At 40.1% G+C, this 24272-nt stretch overlaps 1 protein-coding gene across 1 annotated transcript; it reads left to right on the top strand.

Annotated features, from left to right (window-relative positions):
* Positions 1-260: 260 nt before the first annotated feature.
* hid1b (HID1 domain containing b) lies at positions 261-24236 on the top strand. Its single transcript, XM_083994379.1, has 19 exons — positions 261-377; positions 1923-2072; positions 3172-3342; positions 6731-6853; positions 10627-10733; positions 11793-11909; positions 13061-13346; positions 13450-13506; positions 15214-15354; positions 15997-16087; positions 16881-17032; positions 17876-17954; positions 18617-18781; positions 19849-20073; positions 20819-20958; positions 22411-22497; positions 22593-22684; positions 23266-23424; positions 23646-24236. The coding sequence occupies exons 1-19, from the start codon at positions 312-314 to the stop codon at positions 23707-23709; spliced, it is 2472 nt and encodes an 823-aa protein (XP_083850505.1). The 5' UTR covers positions 261-311; the 3' UTR covers positions 23710-24236.
* The last annotated feature ends 36 nt before the right edge of the window (positions 24237-24272 follow it).

Genomic DNA, 24272 nt, shown 5'->3' with positions numbered 1-24272 from the left:
TTGATAAAGATGTGTGTTAAAGTTTACGGATGGATATTAAAACTGAAATAAAATCACAGAGAATATAGTAACAACAGTGTATATTTATGTTTCCCGTCTTTTTAAAGGTTTTAAATCTGTAAAAACGACAGCAGGAGTCTCAGTGGAGCTAAAACACACATGAGTTGGTAGTTTCCGAGCGGCCCCTGAACGCGTCAGAGCGCAGAGCGGCGGATGAGGAGATTATCCTCCTTCACGGCGGCAGCTCGGTGGTGTTGACGCGGATCCAAAACCACCGGCAGCAGCAGGGAGGAGGAACCGGGGACAGAAACATGGGGAACACCGACACCAAACTGCACTTCAGGAAGGCGGTGATCCAGCTCACCACCAAGACTCAGGTCCGTGCTTTTATGTTTTATTTTTTCTCCCTACAATAAAAAAAAAGAAAACACAAACGGACAGACGCGTCGCTTGTGCGTGTGGGCTTTAAATTGAGGCTGTGGAGGGAAAGTTGGTGCCAGATGGCAGCTTGTTGTGAAGCCCTGATGACACAAAGTGCAGAGAAAAACAAGGAAAACACTGAAATCTGCTCGGAAATGATGAGTTTTACACTAAATACTCGTTTATTTCCTGGAATATTTCTGTTTTTGTTGATATTTGATCACTTTAAGAAGCTGGAGACGTTAAATTCAGGCCTAACGTTAACACTTCCTGCTCATTTTTTTATTTAATGATCCTGAAATAACTTTAACATGAAACATTTTATGTGAAAACAACTGAATTTGACGTGTCTTTGAGCAGGCAGCAGAAATGTGGTGGTGGCAGGTGCATTTAAGGTGGAACTGAGGAGATGTTATCAGCCTGAGTCAGTCAGTCAGTCAGTGTTGCATGTGGGTTAGACTTGCAACTAATAGTCGATTAATCAATCAGTTTATCCACAGCAAAGTGAAAAGAGTTGGGTGTTTTTTCAAGCAGGAATATTCAACATTTAATATTTTACAGTGATAAAGAGGTGAGGGATTGATGACAGTTGGTGACATCACTTTGGTGTTTGTCTTAATGGTCATTTTTACTGTTCTCTGATATTTAACCAGCAAACAGTGACTCAGATGTTTGGAGAAAGCAATCAATTGATTAATCAATAATGAAATAATTAATATTCCATTATTTGCAGCCTTGGTCTTCCAGCCTTTAGGTGCTGACCTCCATATCTGACTGTTTTAGAGCTGAAATGGTGAAAACTGAATCAAGGAGTCGATCAATAGGACATTTTTTGATCATATATTGATAGTTTTGATCAGGTTTCAAGCAAAAATGTTTTTAAAAACTGTCAATTCGCAGCAAATCCACATTAAAAGGCTGCACTTTAACTTTATTAGTGCATGAAGTTGTGTTTGTTTCAGGTCCGCTGCCTTCACTGACTGCAGGACATTTGTCTCCCAGAATTTATTTACTGATATCTACTGAACTCCAGTCTTTCCTCTGTCAGAGAAACGTTTCCTTCTCCAAACCAAAACACGTCCGTCCTCCACGCTGGACGTTTGGCAAAGTTTCTTTTGTATTTCAACCTGCTGCTGCTGATTTAGTTTAAACTTCACGTGTCGATGCTGTTTGTGCTGCATCAACAGCAGCAGTTACAGATCTTATCTTATCTTCCACTGTCCATCTTAACTGTCATAACACCATGACATCACTGTATGTGTTCATTTACTCTTAATTAGTGCAGGATAAGTTCAAATAATGAAGTTTTGAGTTTGTCGTTTTCTATTTTCTTAAATTAAAGACAGAAAAAATGCGAGAAAAAGCTAATTTTAGTTTCTGTTTCTGATGTTTTTACCTGTTTATACACTAAAACTCAGCAGGACATGGGAGTTTCTAAACATTTGCAAACTCATTTAAACACACACACAATGATTTGTTGGTGTGTGTGTCTTCCCCTGCAGCCCGTCGAGGCCTCAGACGACCTGTTCTGGGACCAGTTCTGGGTGGACGCCTCCACCACGGCCCAGGACGTCTTCACTCTGGTGCCGGCGGCCGAGATCCGAGCGGTCCGAGAGGAGTCTCCGTCCAACCTGGCAACCCTCTGCTACAAGGTGAGCTGCTGCAGTAGTTTGGTCCCGGCGACGGTCCGAGTGGCAGGAATGCTGCTGCTGTTGTTTGTTGTTCCCACAGTCCGAGAGTGAAACACGTCAGTTTGTGAGAAGGTCAAAGGTCGCGGACATTTTTTTTTAAGACAAAGTGAAAGAAAAACACAAAAAACCAGTCAGGAACAAGTGGAAGTCATAACATCCTGACGGCTAAACATGACAGTGTTCAAACTGTCCAATCAATCACAGGGTTAATAATTCAGAAAGTTGATAAATGTTAATTTTTTTATTAGGCAAGAACACCAAAATTTATATTTTTGCTCTATTAAAAAAGTCACGTGTTGCCTTGAACGCACCATTACTGCTGCCGTGCATGAATGAAATCCAGGATTTTGCAGAGAAACATGTTTAAACCGCTAAGATGCTGTTTTAGGGTAAAATAAACTGTTTTTTAATGAGAAAAGATCAAACTTTATTGTCCATTTATGCATTGACAACACAGTAAATACACAAACAAACAGCTCAACACTGCTCTGAATATATGATTCATCTAATGGTGTTTAGTTATGGGTTAGGGTTCTTTTCCACCTCCTGGTTTAAAGGGATAGTTCAACATTTTGGCAAATTGGCCCATTGCCATAATCCCTATAGTCATAGCAGTAGGTTCGTTACCTTTAATTGTCGATGCAAGATGTTTTTAGAACGGCGGAGCAGAGCCGTGAGCTGCTCAGAGCTACGCTACGGAGGCTCATGGGATTTCTTGGTTTCCCTCATCAAACTCATCAAATACACAATCCAACAACTCCAAAACGCTGTCATGGACAAGTGGACAAAACGAACCTACTGCTGTGACTATAGTGATTATGGGCCAATTTGCCAAAATGTTGAACTATCCCTTTAAACTAATTTATTTCCTTGTTTATTTCTGCACTTTCGGTAAAAGTAAAGTGACATCACCTCAGTGTGAAACTAGTTTATTCCAGCTCAACAACCTGCTGTGGGAACTTTATTCAAACATCCACTAACAGAGTTTTCTCCACTTTAAAGAGCATCAGCGTTTCTTCACAGTCTCTTGTCGTACGTGTGCGTTTGTTTCGTCCACCAGGCGGTGGAGCGGTTGGTCCAGGGCGCCGACTCCGGCTGCCCCTCGGAGAGAGAGCGACAGGTCGTCCTGAACTGCACCCGCCTCCTCACCCGCATCCTGCCCTACATCTTCGAGGACGCCGACTGGAGGGGCTTCTTCTGGTCCACGGTGCCGGGCGCCGGGCGAGCCAGGGTGAGTGACAGGAAGTGGTCAATTCAATTCAAATGGCTTTATTGGCATGACAATAAAGAAAAAAGAAGAGGAGACCTCACACTTAAGCTCCCTTTATGTGCTTTTATTAAGCACATCTAACTCTTCTTCAGACTTTATTGGCATGACATACATTGTACATATTATTGCCAAAGCAAGCGTTTGGAATTAAAAAATAATAATCATAACAATTAAAGGAAACAACATCTACAAGGCAAGGCAAGGCAAGGCATCTTTATTTATATAGTGCATTTCATACCATGGCAACTCAATGTGCTTTACATAAAGACAAAACATTAAAAAAAAAAGAAGCATAAGACAGAATAAAAACAAACAAAACACTAAAAACAGAGTTAAAAGCAAGAGCAAATAAAAGTAAAATAAAAGAAAATAGATAAAGTTTTAAGTTCTTAGTATAGTGTTGTCAGTCTATGGCAGCAGAAACATACAATAGACTGCTGCTAATTTATTATTCTTTGATTCTTCCCCTAGTAGGAAGGACCCCAGGAAGAATAGCCGATGCTGCTGCAGGTGCTAATGGGGATCCTAATAAAGAAAAGAAAGTTTTTCCTCATCTGATAGTTTTTAAAAAAACTTTTGTTTTTGATTCAAATTTTTGGAAATATGTTTCTCTAATATTTATATATTTGTCACATTTGGTGAGGAAGTGTAGCTAATTCTGTTTGTGGTTGACTAAGGCTGCAGTCTGTCTCTCTCAGTCTGTTGGATTAAACGGTTTCACACTGAAAGAGAATCTGCTGCTGCGAGTCGACTAATGAGAAAGGAATGTTCTCAGGAAGAGTTTCTACAAGTTAGATTACAAAACTCTGTGTGGGCGTCCATCATGTTTTATTAGCTTTCAGTATTTACAGTTAAACCTTGACGCTGCGTCTTGTCCTCAAATTCCTTCATCCTCATTAGATAAATCACAGTTTTAATTCTTCTCATAGACAGGAAGACATTCACTTATTCTTATTTACTGACAGTAACCTGAATGTCTCACCAGTCCGACCAAAACAGACTAGAGAGGACTAGTCCGACCGATGCGTTATGAACTGATGAAGATAAGATATTGGATAAGAGGCCAAACGTCTTCCTAGATAAATACAAGTCCAGTTGCCTTCGATTCAATTTATTGCCAAGAGATAACTCTCACTGTTGTTTCCAACTGCAGCAACAGATGTGACATGTACATAATACAGTGAAGATTAAAATAGAAAGAATACAAATGACAACAACAGGAAAGAAGATAACAAGAATAAGAGTGGGAATAAGAGACTCATTCTTAAAGTCAGCCACATGAGATTTAAAGTTTAGGATGAACAAGTTTCTCACAAAAGCAAACCTTTAATTTGTTTTAAAAGATTCATTGAGCAGCACTAACACCCTGAATGCTGAAAATGACAATAACATAGTATTGTATTTCTGCTTTAATAACTGGATCTAAGTCCATTCAGTCACAGGGTTGATCCTTCAGAAAGAAAGACTGAGGAAAGTTAAATGTTAACACATAAAAACACCTAAATTAACTTTTTTTTTGTGATCAAATTTCTATTGGGATTTGAAGGACAACACCTAAATTAACATTTATTAATAATAAAATAGCTATTATGACTTCAGTCTCGGGTTTACAGTCTGTATGAATCTCACTGCTGCTGCTGATTCAAGAATGAAATCCAGGATTTTGCAGAGAAACATGTTTAAACGGCTCAAAATGCAGTTTTAGGTTAAACTAAAAACTGTTCATTCATGAGAAAAGATAAAACTATTGTTCTTTAGAATTTAAATTTGCATTGACATAGAAACTGCGTTTGTTTTGCGGGATTCAACGAGCAGCCGACTAGAGGAGCGTTGGGTTGAAATCTGTGATGCTGCTCTGATGTGGAGGATCTGATCTGTAACGTGAGACTGTTGCTGTCGATGCTGTTGATCTCTGTTCAGAGTCGACCACCACATCCTCCTTCCCTCCCTCTCTCCATCCCTCCTCTCCTCCCTCCTCTTCTCCCTCCCTCCTCCCCCTGTCCTGACGGCTGCTGGTTCTCTGGTTACCTGGTCGTCGGGGCACCGCGGTCCGAACACTACCCATATTGTATTCCCCTCCTCCTCCTCCCGGCCAGCGGTTGAATTAAGGAGGGATTGAATGTCCGTTAATTAAAGTGTGGGACTGAGGTAAAAGGCAGAGAGAGCTGCAGCGCTGGGAACAGGCTGAATTCATCACATTCATCCGCTGTGTCGCAACTGTCATGGAGCAGAAACTGTGTTTTATTTTAAAAACCTCTCAGTCAGATGTATAAAATAACCTGTTTGGTAACACTTTACTTGAACAGGTATTCATAAGAGTGACATAACACTGTCATAACCATCAATGAATACTTATGACAGCTGTCGTTAACCCTAGAACACTAACGTCGGGTGATTTTCACCCATGAAATTATTGTTTCATAATTTTCATTATGTTGCTGTTGTCTGAGTTTCATGGGTCCCTGGGTAGCTTCATACTGCTCAGTGACGTCATTGAAGGTAGGCATGTTTCCCTGCTCCCATCCCTAGTTTTTTCAGCAGGCACATGTTCGGGTGGATTTCACCCGACGTTAGTGTTTATGTATCTAAATCTGGCGACCGTTTCTGGTGATGCTGAAAATGTTTCTTTTTTCTTTTAACTCCGCCAAATAAGGCTCAAATGTCCCACAAATGGGTCTGAAGGACAAAGTCCCAGCTCCATTAGTTTTTTTTTTAAGTTAGTTTTTGTTAAAAAAACAAAAAAAATCACAAATTTTGGACATTTTTTCATAGGGTCACCATGATACCTTTTTTTCATTTTGTGAAACATTGTATAGTGGAAAATTAAGGAAGTGTACTTCAATTTGCCATGTATTGTTGTATTTTAATATACTTTGGTGAGAAATATTTTTTTATGGGTATATTATATCGGGTAAAAAATACCCGGCGTTAGTGATGATGTTACTTTTTGTAACGTTAATGTTCTAGGGTTAAGTGTCATTCGGTAAGTTATGTCACTTTTGATGCAAAGTTGACATTATTTGAGATGTTTTTGCTCTGACAACTTGACATAAAGACAATTTAAACTGTCATAGCAGACCTAATGGACAAACTTTAAAAATGTTGTCAAGTTCTCATAACAAGGAACATCTCAAATAATGTCAACTTTGCATCAAAAGTGACATAACTTACCGAATGACACTTAACGACAGCTGTCATAAGTATTCATTGATGTTTATGACAGCTGTTATGTCATGGTTATGACAGTTTTATGTCAATCTTATGAATACCTGTTCAAGTAAAGTGTTACTAGATGTTTATAATGAGTTTGGAGTCTGGATGTGACGTCTGTGTGATCTCGTCTCCTCAGCGCCTGGATGAAGACGCTGGTGAAGATGAAGCTCGGCCTCTGGCTGAGTCTCTGCTGCTCGCCGTCGCCGACCTGCTCTTCTGTCCAGACTTCACCGTGCAGAGCCACAAGAAGAGCGGCGCGGTGAGTTCACTGACCCTCCTCAGTGTGTGTGTGTGTGTGTGTGTGTGTGTGTGTGTGTGTGTGTGTGTGTGTGTGTGTGTGTGTGTGTGTGTGTGTGTGTGTGTGTGTGTGTGTGTGTGTGTGTGTGTGTGTGTGTGTGTGTGTGTGTCTGCACTCGCCTCACTGTGCAGCTGCAGCCAAACACCACATACTCAGCAGCTAATGAAGGAGCTTTAGTAAAGTATTGGCCTCAGGGTCATTTATTAACTGAGTGATGTTCTGCTCTACGTGCTGTTAGAATGACTTGTGCATTTGCTGTGTGTGCACAAATAACTCCTAAAATGATCCTTAAATTGTGATGTATTTTCAATACAATGACAATGATTCTGTTACTGACAAAAACAGACATGTAACTGCTGTAATAACTTAATAGAAGCTCCACAACATTATGTTTCTGCTAATGTGCAGGTTTGACAGGGAGACAACAGCCAAATGTTAGTACGATGTTACCTGTTTGTTGTTAGCATGCTTGTTGAATGTGGTTCAACAAATATTTTATATATAATGGCCGTGTTGCATGTTAATACTAAACAGTTTTGCTCATGTTTCATGTTAGACTTGGACTCGAGTCACTGTTTTGATGATATAAAAGACTTGACGATGGTCGCATCGACAGAAACGTTGCTTTGTCCAGTAGTAAATACCTATCGCAAGTTAACAGCTGGCAGGAATTTCTTTTGTTCATGTTTTCAGTTTGATAAAATATCAAATTAATATCTAATATGACCTGGTATACAAGTAACAACAGATGAGAAGATAACTCGAAGATAACTGCTGGATGTGGTTCTTAAAGTTTGAGATTTGAAGTTTAGGATGAACTGTAGTTTCTCACAAAAGCATAGTTTCAGTTTGATAAATTATGAAAATTAATATCTAATATGAGCCGGTCTGAGCGCAGGCTGAGAACGGACAGCGTTGTGATGATTGGATCTACTATCAGTCATGCTCATGTTTGATTATTTACTGAATAACAATGCAAATCCAATTTATTGTCATACTTTTTAAACCGGTTGGATAAATTGACCAATGATGTTAAGTGACAGCGACTAATATCTTGTCTTTTCACTTTATTAAGATCAGATTCTGCAGGTAAAGTTGCAACAATAATAAGGTGACCTGACTTTCTCATTAAGCAGCAGGTGTTACACTCCTCCTTTAAGAGTCTTTTCTTTCCACAACAAAAGTTAAAACACAGTTGTTTGCTTTGTTTTAGCCCTCGGGCTCCAACAGTCAACACTTGACTGGCTCATATATAAAAGAGTTAAGCTGCTGTTATTCAGGCCCGAGGCCGAGCAGCAGCAGCAGCAGCAGCAGCAGCAGCAGCAGCAGCAGCAGCAGCAGCAGCAGCAGCGAGCGCTCGGCGTTATCTCCTCCACACTAACCGTGTTGGGCAGCAGCTCCAGTTAATGAGTGACTCTGCATGACAGAGAGAGAGAGAGAGAAAGAGAAAGAGAGAAAGAGAGGGGGAGCGGCCGTGTTTGTTAACTGGGCTGAGAAGAACAGAGCCGACGCGTCTTAGAGCGACGCTGAACAAACACGGAGCTGAGAGGAGCTGAGAGGAGCTGAGAGGACAGGAAGTGGCTGCGCCGCGACCTCCATGCTCCTAATCACACCTCAGAGGAAACGTGAGGGTGGAAAAATGACCATCAGCTGCTCTCACCACTGAAACACACACACACACAAGTGGATTTTTAAAGCGACAGTTCAACATTTAGTCAGATCCTCCTCTTACCATAATCCTTATAGTCATAGCAGTAAGGCAAGGCAAGGCAAGGCATCTTTATTTATATAGCACATTTCATACCAAGGCGACTCAATGTGCTTTACATAAAGACAAAACATTAAAAAAAGAAGCATAAGACAGAATAAAAACAAATAAAACACTAAAAACAGAGTTAAAAGCAAGAGCAAATAAAAGTAAAATAAAAGAAAATAGATAAAGTTTTAAGTTCTCAGCTATAAGCATGTGAAAAGAGAAATGTTTTTAACCTGGATTTAAAAGTGCTCACAGTTGGGGCTGATTTCAGTTCTGCTGGTAGTTTGTTCCACTTGTGTGCAGCATAACAGCTAAATGCTGCTCCACTATTTGACCTGAGTCAGTAGATCTCAGAGCTCTACTGGGTTTAGACTCTACTAACATGTCATTCATGTATTCTGGACCTAAATAGTAATAGGTTCATCACCTTTAATTGTCGGTGCATGTTGTTTTGAGATCGGCGGGGCAGAGACGTGAGCTGCTCAGTGAACACAATCTGTCCCTCATCAAACTCATCAAATACACAATCCAACAACTCCACAACGCTCTGGTGGACAAGTTGTGACCTGCACATTCACCACGCTATGAGATAATAACACAACGTTACCACACAGAGTTGTTTTAGAGGGAAATGCAGCCGGAACTACATTCCAGATACCACGGCTGCTCGGCGGAGGGATTTCAAAAGCGCAAAGTAGTTCCGAGTATTTGCTTCATGTGTCGTAATGTTACATAATTATACATGATCATTTCATAGCGTGGTGAATGTGCAGGTCACAACTTGTCCACCAGAGCGTTTTGGAGTTGTTGGATTGTGTATTTGATGAGTTTGATGAGGGAAACCAAGAAATCCCATTAGCCTCCGTAGCGTAGCTCTGAGCAGCTCACGGCTCTGCTCCGCCGTTCTAAAAATAGCTTGCACCGACAATTAAAGGTGATGAACCTACTGCTATGACTATAGGGATTATGGTGAGAGGAGAATCTGACTAAACGTTGAACTGTCCCTTTAAACTTATTTGACATCATCCAGCGTCGCCCTGCTGTGACCCTGCCAGAAACCACGATGTGTGTGTGTGTGTGTGTGTGTGTGTGTGTGTGTGTGTGTGTGTGTGTGTGTGTGGCACGATGCCCTTTACTGTCAGCTGAACAGCGGTGGCACCTTGTCAGATCTCTTCATGAGGCTCTACTTATCTGAGCGGAGGCGTCACACTCCGATATCGTCCTCGGCTTCGTCCACTTGTTGAATCACGTGGTGGAAGTGGCTGTGAACACTGAACACTGACCTGCTGCTCCAGCTGGGAAACCTGGGGAATGGGCTTCTCCTTTTAGAAATAAAAGATTATTAAAAGGATAGTTCACCCAAAATTCAAATTTCACTCATTATCTCCTCCCCCTCATGTGGACTAAGGGCTGGGAGAAGTTTCAGAGTCCTCCGTGGCTTCTCTGAGTTACAGGGGGTCTCGGCGTAGCAGTGCATGTCCATATAACGGTTGCAAATGGATACCAACTGTCTTCGTAACAAAAAGACACACCAAAAAACATCCAAATACCTCCATGCTGCTCGTATGTAATGTCCGTCTTGTATTGAAGCCCCGAAATGCGAAATTGTCCCGAAAAAAATTAAATAAGTCTATATTTCAAGCTTGTTTGTAGCGAGATGACATTACATACGAGCAGCATGGAGGTATTTGGATGTTTTTTGGTGTGTCTTTTTGTTACGAAGACAGTTGGTATCCATTTGCAACCGTTATATGGACATGCACTGCTACACCGAGACCCCCTGTAACTCAGAGAAGCCACGGAGGACTCTGAAACTTCTCCCAGCCCTTAGTCCACATGAGGGGGAGTAGATAATGAGTGCTATTTGAATTTTGGGTGAACTATCCCTTTTAAGTCTCAAGTAGCAAAATAAAAGTGCAGGGTCATTATATTAAATCATAATTAAATATATAAATAAAGTTGTTTCTCTGTGCTGCAGGACACAGCGGAGGCCGTTCACTCCATCGACAGCTGTGAGTACATCTGGGAGGCCGGCGTCGGCTTCGCTCAGGCTCCTCCGCTCAACTACGTCCACGACAGCAACAGGTGAGATTAATAATCCTCCTGAACAGCTACTAGTGTGTTTAAGATGTAATATCTTTTTCCTATCGACAGAAATGTTGTATTCTTTAATACTTCATATTATTTCACCTTGGCTTTTCTCCTATAACCCGAGGCCCCGATAAATGACATAAACTGACATGAGTAAAAAAGGATGTGAGCACAAACCAGCTCTGATAATCTGATAAAAGTTTAATTGGATTTTACCTACAGGAACATACTGCAACTTTAAACTCCCTTTAAATGGTTTAGGACTCTTGGTGTGGCTGTGGAGCTTTTTTTTTTGAATGAGTTCTTTCTGGTTTGCAGATTGTACATTTGCATGAATGTGAGATAAAGAAACGTAGGGATAAAGGGAGGTTTAAACACATCCTCCAAACATCATGCTCTGTGTATTTAATGTTGGTGTTCCAGCTTCAAATATGTAATGTCTTCTTACCTTAATCTTAATTTAGATGTTCACACAGTGTCATGCAAAAGTTTGTCCCCCTCTGGTCAAACTGTATGTTACTGTGAACAGTTAAACAAGAGGAAGATGAAATGATCTCCAAAAGACATAAAGATACAGATGACACATTCCTTTTACATTTTAAACAATATCACTTTTTATTTATTTTCATCTTTTCCATGTTCAAACTGACAGAAAAGTTAAAGGTTTGGGCTCCCTGCATAGTTAGTAGCTAGTAGCCCCCCTCTGGAAGCTATCACAGTGTGTAAATAGTAAATATCTTGTCTGATACCTTGGTCAAAGTTATCTGAGAGCTCAAGTCTCCTGGGTTTCTCATTCTGTTGCTGCTGCTGCTTTGTTTCCCTTTTCACTCTAAAACTGTAGAAAAACTAAAATAATAAACTGATATTGATTAAAATATTGAAAAAGAGTGTTTCGTGTTTAACTTTATGCCTTTTGGAGATCATTTCATCTTACACTTGTTTAACCGTTCACATTAACAGTAGATTTTTGACCAGGGGTGTCCAAACTTTTGCATGATGCTACTGTATGTGGTAGATGTGTGTGTGACCTTTGACCTGTGTTGGTTGAATCAGGACCGAGCTGCTGAAGTTGCTGCTCACCTGTTTCTCTGAGGCCATGTACCTGCCTCCGTCCTCTGAGAGCCGGACGCTGAACCCCTGGGTGGCCTTCTTCTGCTCCACGGAGAACAGGTAACACACACACACACACACACACACACACACACACACACACACACACACACCTGAACACACACACACACACACACACCTGTTGCCCAGTGGTGTAGTCTATGTGATACTCAGGTATACTGAAATATTTATGCATTTTCAGTGGGTATACCAACTAAAGTATGTCAATGGTGGAAGGGTTGACAGGGTCCCCAACTTTTTCTTGAAATTTTACCACTTTTCCTAGAATGTTTTTGAGAAATTTTACCAGTTTCTTCTCAATTTTTCTGTTCTACTTTTTATCTTTTTTTTTTTTAGACATTTTACCCATTTGTATTATTGTTTGCCCCCCCCTTTTTTTTGAGAAATTTTACCACATTTTTCTATAATTCTTAAAAAAAAAACATTTTAAACTTTTTTTTTTTTTTTTTAATTTTACCACTTTTTCTGAGAAATTTTACCAGATTTAAAAAAAAAATTAAAAATGTACCACTTTTTCTAGAATTTTTGAGTAATTTTACCAGTTTCTTCTAAAAAATTTTAAACTTTTTTTATTTTATTTTTTTGAAATTTTACCACTTTTTCTGAGAAATTTTACCAGATTAAAAAAAAAAAAAAATTAACCACTTTTTCTAGAATTTTTGAGTAATTTTACCAGTTTCTTCTCAAATGTTTTAAACTTTTTTTTTTTTTAGAAATGTTACCACTTTTTCTGAGAAATTTTACCAGATTTAAAAAAAAAAAAAAAAAAAAAAAATTAACCACTTTTTCTAGAATTTTTGCGTAATTTTACCAATTTCTTCTAAAAATTTTTAAACTTTTTTTTATTTTTATTTTTTTAGAAATTTTACCACTTTTTCTGAGAAATTTTACCAGATTTTCCCCTCAAAAAATTTACCACTTTTTTCTAAAAAATTTTCAACTTTTATTTTTTGTGAGAATTTTTACCACTATTTTCTAGAAATTTTACAACTTTTTCTTTGAGAAATTCTACCACTTCTTTTTCCTAGATCTCCTTGATATAAAAAAGTTTGAGGAGAACCACCGGTCTATGTGATACAAGTACAGTTTACCCACCTAAAAAGCAGTTTACCCACTACAAAACATTAGACCACACCACACCTGTTGCCCCCCCCCTGACCTCGGCCCGTGTGTCGCCGCTCCGCCCCCAGACACGCGCTGCCTCTCTTCACCTCGCTGCTCAACGTGGTCTGCGCCTACGACCCGGTCGGCTACGGGATCCCCTACAACCACCTGCTGTTCTCCGACCAGCGGGAGCAGCTGGTGGAACAGGCCGTCCAGATCCTCGTCGTCACCCTGGAGCACGAGGCCGCGTCGCCCGCCAGAGCCGCGCTGCAGGCGCTGGACGCCAGCAGCAGCAGCTGCAGCCCCGTCCCCACGGCAACAGCAGCTACAGCAGCTACAGCAGCTGAGGAGGAGGAGGAGGAGGAGCGGGAGGTAGGAGGAGGAGGAGGAGGAGGAGCAGGATGAAGAACGAGTTGCATCAAACTCTAGTTCTGACTTTAATAATAAAATAAATAAATGGCTCCTTGTCTTTCAGCCCGTTGGACCCGACAACCTGTTTGTGAACTACCTGTCCAGGATCCACAGAGAAGAGGTGAGATGCAGCACGATCGGACTCATTCCTGATCAGGGTTATTATAGTTAACTGAAATTAAAACTAGCAGTGAAAAAATAATTTAGTAAACTGAAATAAAACTAAAAATGACTATTTTTCCAAAAACGAGAACTAGATAAAAACTCCAATGAACAAAACGAACTAAAACTTAAAGCAGATATCAGTGGAATGTTTTTGTTAATATAAGTCCTAAATAGTCCTATTTTCCGTCAGCAATCACTTACATGAAGTATTTCAGCCTAAACACGAGTCTCTCCGTCACTCTGCTCTGCTGTAACCCGAGGAGAAAATTTTCCTTGTGGGATACAAGTGTTATCCAATGAGGAGAGAGAACGGCATGAAGGGCTGTGTGTGCAGCCAAGGGATGCGCGTGAATGTGGTGACGTAGCACGAGGACCAATTGATGCCTGACAAGGGCGGGGGCTGCTAACTCATGGTGCGTTCAAAGAAACTCGTACTTTGTGTTTTTCCTTCCTGTGAAGTCATACCAGTTCGATCTGGTACGAGTTCACGGGTCGGAAGTTACGAGTGGCCGTTATAGGGAACTTTCACAGACAACAGGATGGTAAAAACACGAGCTACGGGTTACCTGGAACGCTACCAAGTCGTAGTTGTGACTTGAAGCTGTAACTTACGGTTTCAAAAGCCTGCCTTGAACGCAGCATTAGCCGAAACGGCCGTGAAGCTGATATCTGCTTTAAGTTGAGTCAGACAACAGATGTCTAAAGCTGCAGGAAAAAAACGCCACAGCTCAATATGGGACGACTTGTGCTACCCACACACCAGAAGACTTTGAAAAGATTTAGAAAATACTCTACAAGACTATCAGCTCACATCTAAAGACCGGTGTTAAGAGTTTTTAGTCAGTAGTTAGTTTTTTGGGGGGGGGTTTCCCACCGTGCAATTTTTCCCCATCATGCACAGCAGAAATTTTATAAAAAGGAGAATCAGCTTGTTCCAAACTAGGCTGCTGCTGTCATATTCTTCTATGGGACAGACAGTAGTGAGCTTGCTTTTGAACAGTAAAATATTAATAAATAAACCATTCAAAGGTATATTTACAACTGTTACTGAATTACTGTATCAAAGTTCTCAAACAAAAGGCAAAATCTTCTTGCTTCAAGGATTTATTTGTCACTCCAAATTGAAGATTAGCCTGCCCTACAGTAAAAATGGCATAGCCTACATGAAATAAAATATATTTAAGCATCAAAGATGTTCAATCAAACCCACATAGTTTGAAAATGAAAACACACAGCCAGTAGGCCGATCACAACTAAACATAAAGTCTGCTAGCTTAATGCTAACGTATAATGTAAAATCTCATAGACGGGCTAACAGAAATTAGCATTCACGGCAACTGAGAGCCAGCTATTGGAGTACGACCCACAGGTAGATAAGAGTGAATAAACATAGTAAGGACTGATGGGAACATTATGGGATGCAACTAAAAGGGAAAAATACCACAAATGTTGAAGTTGAGCTTCAGAGGCCTGACAGAGGCTTTCTGCTAAAACCTGAAAACTAAAACTAAATAAAAACTAAAACTGCTTTATCTCTGGTTGAGCTAACTAAAACTAAACTGAAATAAAAAATCAAACTAAAAGACTAAATAAAAATAAAGACTAATTAAACTTTTAAAACAATAATAACCTTGGTCCTTTGTTCTCCTCCTTCCTTCGTCAGGACCTGAGCTTCATCCTGAAAGGCCTGGCCCGGCTGCTGAACAACCCTCTGGTGCAGACCTACCTGCCCCGCTCCGCCAAGAAGATCCAGTTCCACCAGGAGCTGCTCATCCTCTTCTGGAAGTTCTGCGACTTCAACAAGGTCCGAAGTTCGATTCCCGCCAGAGACCCTGAAGCTACAGGAAGGAGCGACTTTAATAATTAAGACAGGAACGAATGCAGAAGGAATTAGTTAATGGTTCACAGAGGAATTATCTTAATCTTAATGTCTTTGGCTTTTCCCCAACTTCAGGTTAAAGATTCACATTGTCTGTCTTCCCATCAGATCTTTGTGTTTACAGCTAATTAGTAAAAATTGGAGGCTAACACGCTGAAAAAAAGGGGAAATATGAAGAACATGTTAATTATACCAGGCTTCCTGAGTGTGTTCCTGGAGGATAAGATAAGTTAATATGAGATAAGACAAGATAAAACGAGACGAGATAAGATAAGATAACTCAATTTAATGGTGAACATGGAAGGAACAGGGAAAGAAATAATAATACAATAACATAAAACTCTGTTCACTTCCTCTCTGTCCTCGACTTCCCTCCTTAACTGAACTGTGACCTTCCACCTGGCACCCCGCCAAAATAAAGTATAGGAGGAAAGTCAAACATGTTCAGAACCTGAAACACTGGTATCATCATTAACGCAAACCATCAGAGGAATGATAATGACACTGTTTGTATATATGTCTTGTCTATCTTTGTGTGTGTGTGTGTGTGTGTGTGTGGGTGTTTAGAAATTCCTGTTCTTCGTGCTGAAGAGCAGTGATGTGTTGGACATGCTGGTTCCAATCCTCTTCTACCTGAACGATGCCCGAGCAGATCAGTGTGAGTCATACGCTTCTCTACACTGTGTGTGTGTGTGTGGGATGAAATATAGTATAATTAAAGGGATAGTTCAACATTTTGGCAAATTGGCCCATTGCCATAATCCCTATAGTCATAGCAGTAGGTTTGTTACCTTTAATTGTCGGTGCAAGCTATTTTTAGAATGGCGGAGCAGAGCCGTGAGCTGCTCAGAGCTACGCTACGGAGGCTCATTATGGGATTTCTTGGTTTCCCTCATCAAACTCATCAAATACACAATCCAACAACTCCACAACGCTCTGGTGGACAAGTTGTGAGCTGCACATTCACCACGCTATGAGATAATAACACAACGTTACCACACAGAGTTGTTTTAGAGGGAAATTCATGCAAAACCGCTGATGCACGTTGCCTTCAGGGACAGTTTTTCATCAACAGTCTCTGTATTTCCCTCTAAAACAACTCTGTCTGGTAACGTTGTGTTATTATCTCATAGCGTGGTGAATGTGCAGGTCACAACTTGTCCACCAGAGCGTTGTGGAGTTGTTGGATTGTGTATTTGATGATGAGTTTGATGAGGGAAACCAAGAAATCCCATGAGCCTCCGTAGCGTAGCTCTGAGCAGCTCACGGCTCTGCTCCGCCGTTCTAAAAATAGCTTGCACCGACAATTAAAGGTAACGAACCTACTGCTATGACTATAGGGATTATGGCAATGGGCCAATTTGCCAAAAATGTTGAACTATCCCTTTAAATACTGTTTGAAGATACATCAATAAATACTGTATATAAATCTAATCTATAAATCCCTGCAGCTCGTGTCGGCCTCGTTCACATCGGCGTCTTCATCCTGCTGCTGCTGAGCGGAGAGAGGAACTTTGGCGTTCGCCTGAACAAACCGTTCACGCTGCGTGTGCCCATGGACATCCCAGTGTTCACAGGAACACACGCCGACCTCCTCATCGTGGTGAGACGAGAAATCAGAGTGAAAGAGAGAGAGAGAGAGAGAGAGATCTGTGGTTATAAATTAAACCGTTTATTTAACCAGTCAAATTTAACTGCAATGATTTAGACCCGTTTGACGGATTTGATGCAGCTCATAGACGTCATATAGAGAAAACTAGTTTAAATTAATGAAATAAATTGTTTTAATCTGTTTCCACTGTTATTATATTGATTATCTGTGTTAAACAATCGTCTCTTGAGAACGAGACCCTGTGTCTCAGTGAGATTAGCTGTTTAAATAAAAGGTTAAATAAAGATAAAAGATACATTTCATTGACTTTTCATCCAGAGGAACCAATTCTCTAAATTTCATTTTACCGTAGGAGACGAATGACAAACTAATGACTTGATTTCCCACCTCCCTCAGCTAATATTGATTCATTAATTGATTTATTAATCGATTGATTGATATGTAGTTAGTTTTGTTTCATCTAAGATTGTTTGGTTTCACTTTAAACTAATGTAGAAATCAGAAAATCTCCACATTTTATAAGTTTGAAGCAGAAAGTCTTTGGATTTAACACTTTTTTTCTTTAAAAACTGATTATTGATTCTTTTTATGTTAATTAACAACTAGAAACCAGCCATTCTGACACCAAATTATTGATTTAGATTAATTCTCAACCACTAACGCCTCAATTTCTCTGGGTCGAGTGTCTGAAAAATGAATTTTCCTGCTTTTTTCGAGCCAGTAACAAGCTGCAGACAAACTGCACAAAACCTAAAATCTTTGGTTTAATCTGACAAAGTTGCAGAATATTTTATTATGCACTCATTATTTTTCTTTTTGCATTGTCCCGTTCAGATTTTCCATAAGATCGTCACCGGTGGTCACCAGCGTCTGCAGCCGCTCTTCGACTGCCTGCTCACCATCATAGTGAACAGTGAGTATCATCGCCCCCCCTGCTGGCTGGATGGTAGACGTGCAGAGTGTTTAAAAAAAAATAAGCCGGTAACACTTTACTTGAATAGGTATCCATAACCATGACATAACAGCTGTCATAAACATCAATGAATACTTATGACAGCTGTCATTAAGTGTCATTCGGTAAGTTATGTCACTTTTGATGCAAAGTCATAAGTAAAAGAATGTTATGTCAAAATGTAAAAAGCAAAAGAAAAGAAAAAATTACGATAAAGATTTTATTCTGTGGGTAATGGGGGCGGGACTAGATAAGCTTTTGCTTCTCCCGCTTTCCCTTTCGGCCATGTGTATTGTATTACTTGAACTAAGATGAAGTGTGATGATGATGATTTAAATTGACATGCCCGAAATAAAACAAACAAACAAACAAATAAATAAATAAATAAAGTTGACATTGTTTGAGATGTTCCTTGTTATGAGAACTTGACATCATTTTTAAAGTTTGGCAATTAGGTCTGCTATGACAGTTTAAATTGTCTTTATGTCAAGTTGTCAGAACAAAAACATCTCAAATAATGTCAACTTTGCATTAAAAGTGACATAACTTACCGAATGACACTTAACGACAGCTGTCATAAGTATTCAAGTGTTACCAAAAAGCCTCCCGTCTGTTCTCCTCAGTCTCTCCCTACCTGAAGAGTTTATCCATGGTGGCGGCCAACAAGCTGCTCCACCTGCTCGAGGCCTTCTCCTCCCCCTGGTTCCTCTTCTCCTCCCCACACAACCACCACCTGGTCTTCTTCCTGCTCGAGGTCTTCAACAACATCATCCAGTATCAGTTCGACGGTGAGGATGTGTTTTCTTTTCTTTTCTTTTTCATAGGTTTTTCCGAGATATAGACAGGTCAACAGGTATAGCAGGAGAATCAAAGATTAAACAAAGGTTCACAATGTGACAAAGGAGATACGCTAGGGTGGAATAAAAGAAGAAAGCAAATAATAATAATGATGAATAAAAATAGAGAAAACCGTAAAGACAAAACAGCCCGCTCAAATATGATACAAACATACAAGTTAGCTCATATTGACATATATCAGCACCAGCCAATATGGATAGAAGCAAATGTGTACGACTATTAGGTCATTCTAGACCAGTGATGGGAATAACGGCGTTATTGACAGCACTACTTTTTTTTCAAAAACGAGTAATCAAAATAGTTACTGTTTCCTCCGTTATAATGTTGATGGGCTAACCCTTCAAAAATTGGCATCTCCTCCGTATCAGCACAAATCGTAAAAGTATGATTTATATTTACAATCTATGAAATTTTACTGTCCAATTCTTTAAAGGCAGTTTTCTCAAAAAGAGTTATTCCACAGACTCTGAACCCGAAATCTCCACTTCAGCAGCACCTACAGAAACCAAACCTTCCAGTTTGATCCCTGTCTATATTCTGAAGGTTTTTACAGAGGGGATTGTTGATATATCATTCAAAGCCTGATTTATACAACATTTTATTCCTAAAAACATGGCGAAATTTGATTTTTTTTAGGGCTGGTGACAGTGTTTTCTCATTAACAAAGTGATAAAAAGAGATATCCAAAATCCTCCTCTGTAAAAACTTCTGACTCTAATATGTCAACAAAATAAAACAAGAATTTTGAAAGTGGCTTTATCCATTGTTCAGATTTCCGTTATGGAAATGTATGCAAATTAGTGCATATTTCATCAGATATTGCCTCATTTACATATTTAAACATAAAATTTGACAAAACTTGCAATACAAAAAATATTTGTCTTAATGTAAGTGATAAACTTGGGAAGTTTCATGGTGATATCTGTTAGTTAAATTTTTTTTACCCTATTCACCTGTGGTGTCTCCCCTCTGACTGACCTCTCCCCCCCGGTAACAGGGAACTGTAACCTGGTGTACGCCATCATCCGCAAGAGGAACGTCTTCCACCATCTGGCCAACCTGCCGGCCGACGCGGCGTCCATCCAGCGGGCGCTGCAGAAGAAGAAGAAGCAGCCCGGTATCTCCAGGATGAACTCGGTGGAGAACAACTCCATGGAAGGCTCCAGACCGGCTGTACCCGCCGAGCCCGGGACGCTGAAAACCAGTTTAGAGGCCACTCCAGGTACGAAGTCAGAGTGATAGCAAGAATTATTACTATCACTGTAATCCCTATAGTCATAGCAGTAGGTTCATCACCTTTAATTATCGGTGCGGGTAACGGGACTCTGCATATTCTTGAACATCCAAAATGTAAATACACCAGATTTAAAAGCTCTAGGCTAATTTCCATCCGTAGTCCCGCCGTTCACACAACAACAACAATTATACAAGGATGAAAATAAGAACAACGTACAGCATGGTACAAATACCATATTACAAAACCACAATACCATATCACAATATCACAATATATACAATAACATACCGTAGCTTCAGTAGGAAAGAGCAAGGAGTAGTAGTAAAATGAAGTGCATGTAAACGACAAAGGTGTCGTATAGCGCTGTTAAGATTCATTAAAGTGCGTCTGTAATAAAGTGCTGGTTTTTAAAGTGCCTGGAGTAAAGTGCAGACTATGTTTCGTAATCTAAAAAACAAAAAAACAAACAAAAAAACTCATCAAATACACAATCCAACAACTCCAAAACGCTCTGGTGGACAAGTTGTGACCTGCACATTCACCACGCTATGAGATAATCATGTAACATTAGAGACAGAGTTGTTTTAGAGGCAAATGCAGCAATACTGCTGTGACTATATAGGGATTATGGTGAGAGGAGGTGAGCTGACTAAATGTTGAACTATCCCTTTAATAAATGTCATGTAGCAACAATGCATGTGTAAATGATCTTCCTTCTCGTGTCCTGCAGGAATCGATAAGATCACAGAGAAGTCCCAGGTGAGTGAAGACGGCACCATGGTCACCGTCCCTCAGGCGAGGTCACCGGGCGACGACGGCGCCGCCGGCGGAGGCAGCGACACCGAGTCCAACTCGGAGCGAGACCACGAGGTGAGGAGCCGAACACCAACCCCTCATTGGTCCTCTCGCTCTGCTAGTCCAGTAATTTTAAGCCAAAAAAAGGGGTCAACGTTGAACAAATTGCAACAGAAGCAAACTCAACTGATTTTGTATCCTCAACATGTCCTGAGTGAGGGGAAAAAAAGCCCCGAAGAATCCCATTAGGGCAGGGGTTCTCAACTAGTCTCACTCTGGGACCCACATTCTCCACATGGTCATTAAGTCGTGACCCACTTTTATAGAATTCAAACCAAGATTTTTTTTTTGCTTTTTATTGAGAACAACAAAACGATATATTTGACTTCTAATGCATCTCTGCATTCAGAGCATATTTACAAAAGTGAATAAATATCAAATTGCACAAAATAAAGACCCACAAAACAAAACAAGATTCACTGCATTCAGGCCACATTAATAAGAAACTGATATCTTTGCATTCAGAGCAAATGGAGCAAATAGGAGGACCATTACAACTGCATGTGTTCACGTGTCTCGTGTGCCTTTCAAAATAAGTTATTTTTTCAAAATAAAAGACATATCCAACATCAGATGTGCATTAAATATTATTTACTTTTTTGACCAGCTGTCCGCGACCCATCCAGAACGGGTCCACGACCCACTTTTGGGTCCCGACCCACCAGTTGAGAACCACTGCATTAGGGGAAAGTTTTGAAAAAGACCCACATATAGCCCATTCATACGCCTATTAATTATTTCTCTCACGTGAATAGGGTAACATTTTTAACATTTAGATATCTCCATGAAAATTACTGAGTTGATTACTTACATTAAGACAAACTAAAAATGTATTACAAGTTTTTTGAAATCATTTGTTAACATGAGCAAATTTGCATATATTTGCATAAATTCCACCATTTTGACGGCACCTATAAAGGTGCTGTGGTGGTACCAGCATGAAAATTGGAATGAGTTGACTCCAGAGGTTCATAAAGGGACCTGTGTTTACTTTCACTTTTGTCAACTTACCAACTGTAGCTTTAATGAGCTACTGTAGGGTGCTAAGGCTACCATGTAAAACGAGCGCTTCCCGCATAGCAACGGATTCAAATCCAGTCCACGTCCTTTGCTGCAAGTCCTTCCAATTCTCGTGTTAACAAATAATTTCAAAAAACTTTGGTTTGTCTTAATGTAAGTAATCAACTCAGTTATTTTCATGGAAATATCTAAAGGTTAAAAATTGTACCCTATTCATGTGAGAAAAATAATTAATAGGCGTATGAATGGGATATATGTGGGTCTTTTTCGAAACTTTCCCCTAATGGGATTCCTTCAGGGCTTTTTTTTCCCTCACTCAGGACATGTTGAGGATACAAAATCAGTTGAGTTTACTTCTGTTGCAATTTGTTTAACCTTTTTTTCATAAAATGACTGGACTATGTTTCCTTCGTCATCGCTGCAGCTGTTTGTCGTTGCGTCCCTCAGGTCGCTCGCTCTCACTCGGAGGCAGCGAGGAGTCGGTTGTCGAGCACATCGTCGTCAGCGGCAACCTGGAGCGCCAACCCAGACTGGGTTAGTATTTGTCTCTCTGTCTCTAAATGATTCTGTCCGTATGAGTCCACATCCGTCCATCTCCTCCATGCTGCGACCTGTGTGTGTGTCCTCAGGTGTTGTCATGGAAAGCCAAACTCCCTCTACAGACCATAATGAGGCTGCTTCAGGTGCTGGTTCCTCAGGTGGAGAAGATCTGCATCGACAAGTAAGAAACTTAAAAAACTCAATGTTAATTGTCCAAAGGGAATTAATTCAATACATCTGTTTATATGTATAGATGTTTTTTTTTTTTAATCAATTGTGTCGATTCACAGTTTTGTCATTATCAATTTATTGTGGTTGTTTTGTTTATAAAAAGTTATTAAAAAAAAGAGATCAGATTGACATCTTGGCATGTAAATATTACTAATGTAGATATTGTTTATAGTTGAAAGGCTATATTTATTTTATTCTTATTCTTATTATGTGAAATTTAATTTTGTTAAAGACTAATTTCCCAGAAGGATTAATAAAGTATCATAAAATATGAAATTATATGAAACACATATTCAAACCTTGGGATCAGAAAACCTTTTGTTTAAAATGAGTCTAAAAATATAATAAAACTTGTTAATTACCATCCTGTTGATCACATGAATGAGCTCTAAATGGTTCATATGAAACAGCAGAGGCTCATAAATGTAGTGTGAAAACGCTTCGCTTTTCCAAAACTCCTCGTTGTCCCTTTAAAGACATTACAGTTTGACAGGATGAACTCAGAACTGTCTCCGTCCTCTCCGTCCTCAGAGGTTTGACCGACGAGTCAGAAATCCTCAAGTTCCTCCAGCACGGGACGCTGGTCGGCCTCCTGCCCATCCCCCACCCCATCCTCATCAGGAAGTACCAGGCCAACGCCGGCACGGCCATGTGGTTCCGCACCTACATGTGGGGCGTCATCTACCTACGGTAAGAAAACTGACCCGGGACCAGTTTGTCAGTGCGTCACGGTTCTGAGTTTTCACAAGTGTCCTGTTTTTTGTTTTATTTTTTTTAATTTAACCTTTTTTTTACCTTTAATTAAGAACAAAATGCTTATTTTCAAGAGCAGCCTGAAAACAAGGTTATATAAATTACACTTAGAAAAATACAATGCAATACAATACATTTTTGTCTTGTTGTTGCCGCAGCAACGTGGATCCTCCAATCTGGTACGACACGGACATAAGACTGTTTGAGATCCAGAGGATTTAGAGGAGCAGCTGAGGACGGACGACTCCGGGACCCTGACTGCAAACGACGACAACAACGACGACATCGATCGGGCTGTGACCAGAGCAGCGTCTCACTTTTATATGAAGTTTATTTAAAGACGAAAAGCAGCGACAAACTTCCCCTTCGTTTTGTTTTAGGAGACTTCGTCAGTGAGTTAGTTTCTGTGTCACGAGCAGATCCACACGACTTGATGCCAAACTTAATTATTAATATTTAATTATTCACTTTGCCATGTACAGAGTTAGTGGAGGTGTTATTGGCTCTGCGGTGTGTGTGTGTGTGAACGACTGGAAGTGACAAACTGACGAAGACGAAGCTGAAAGGAAACGACACGTTGGCCAAAACTTGAACTGAAACTGAGCGAGAAGGACGACGATGAACTTTTCTCTCCCGTCCTGAAACACAAACTGTTTTTTTGTTGCTGAAACAACAAGAAACCCAACAAATAATATCCAGATGTGAATATGAAGTTTAATCCTGTCAGAATAAAACACTGATCAGTTTGAGCTCAGGTGAAATTATTTACTATTTACTCCGTCCCA

Source organism: Trachurus trachurus, assembly GCF_905171665.1.
Source record: "Trachurus trachurus genome assembly, chromosome: 19".
NCBI lineage: Eukaryota > Metazoa > Chordata > Actinopteri > Carangiformes > Carangidae > Trachurus > Trachurus trachurus.
The sequence above is the reverse complement of the archived record's forward strand: the minus strand, read 5'-3'. Positions and strand labels throughout refer to the sequence as shown.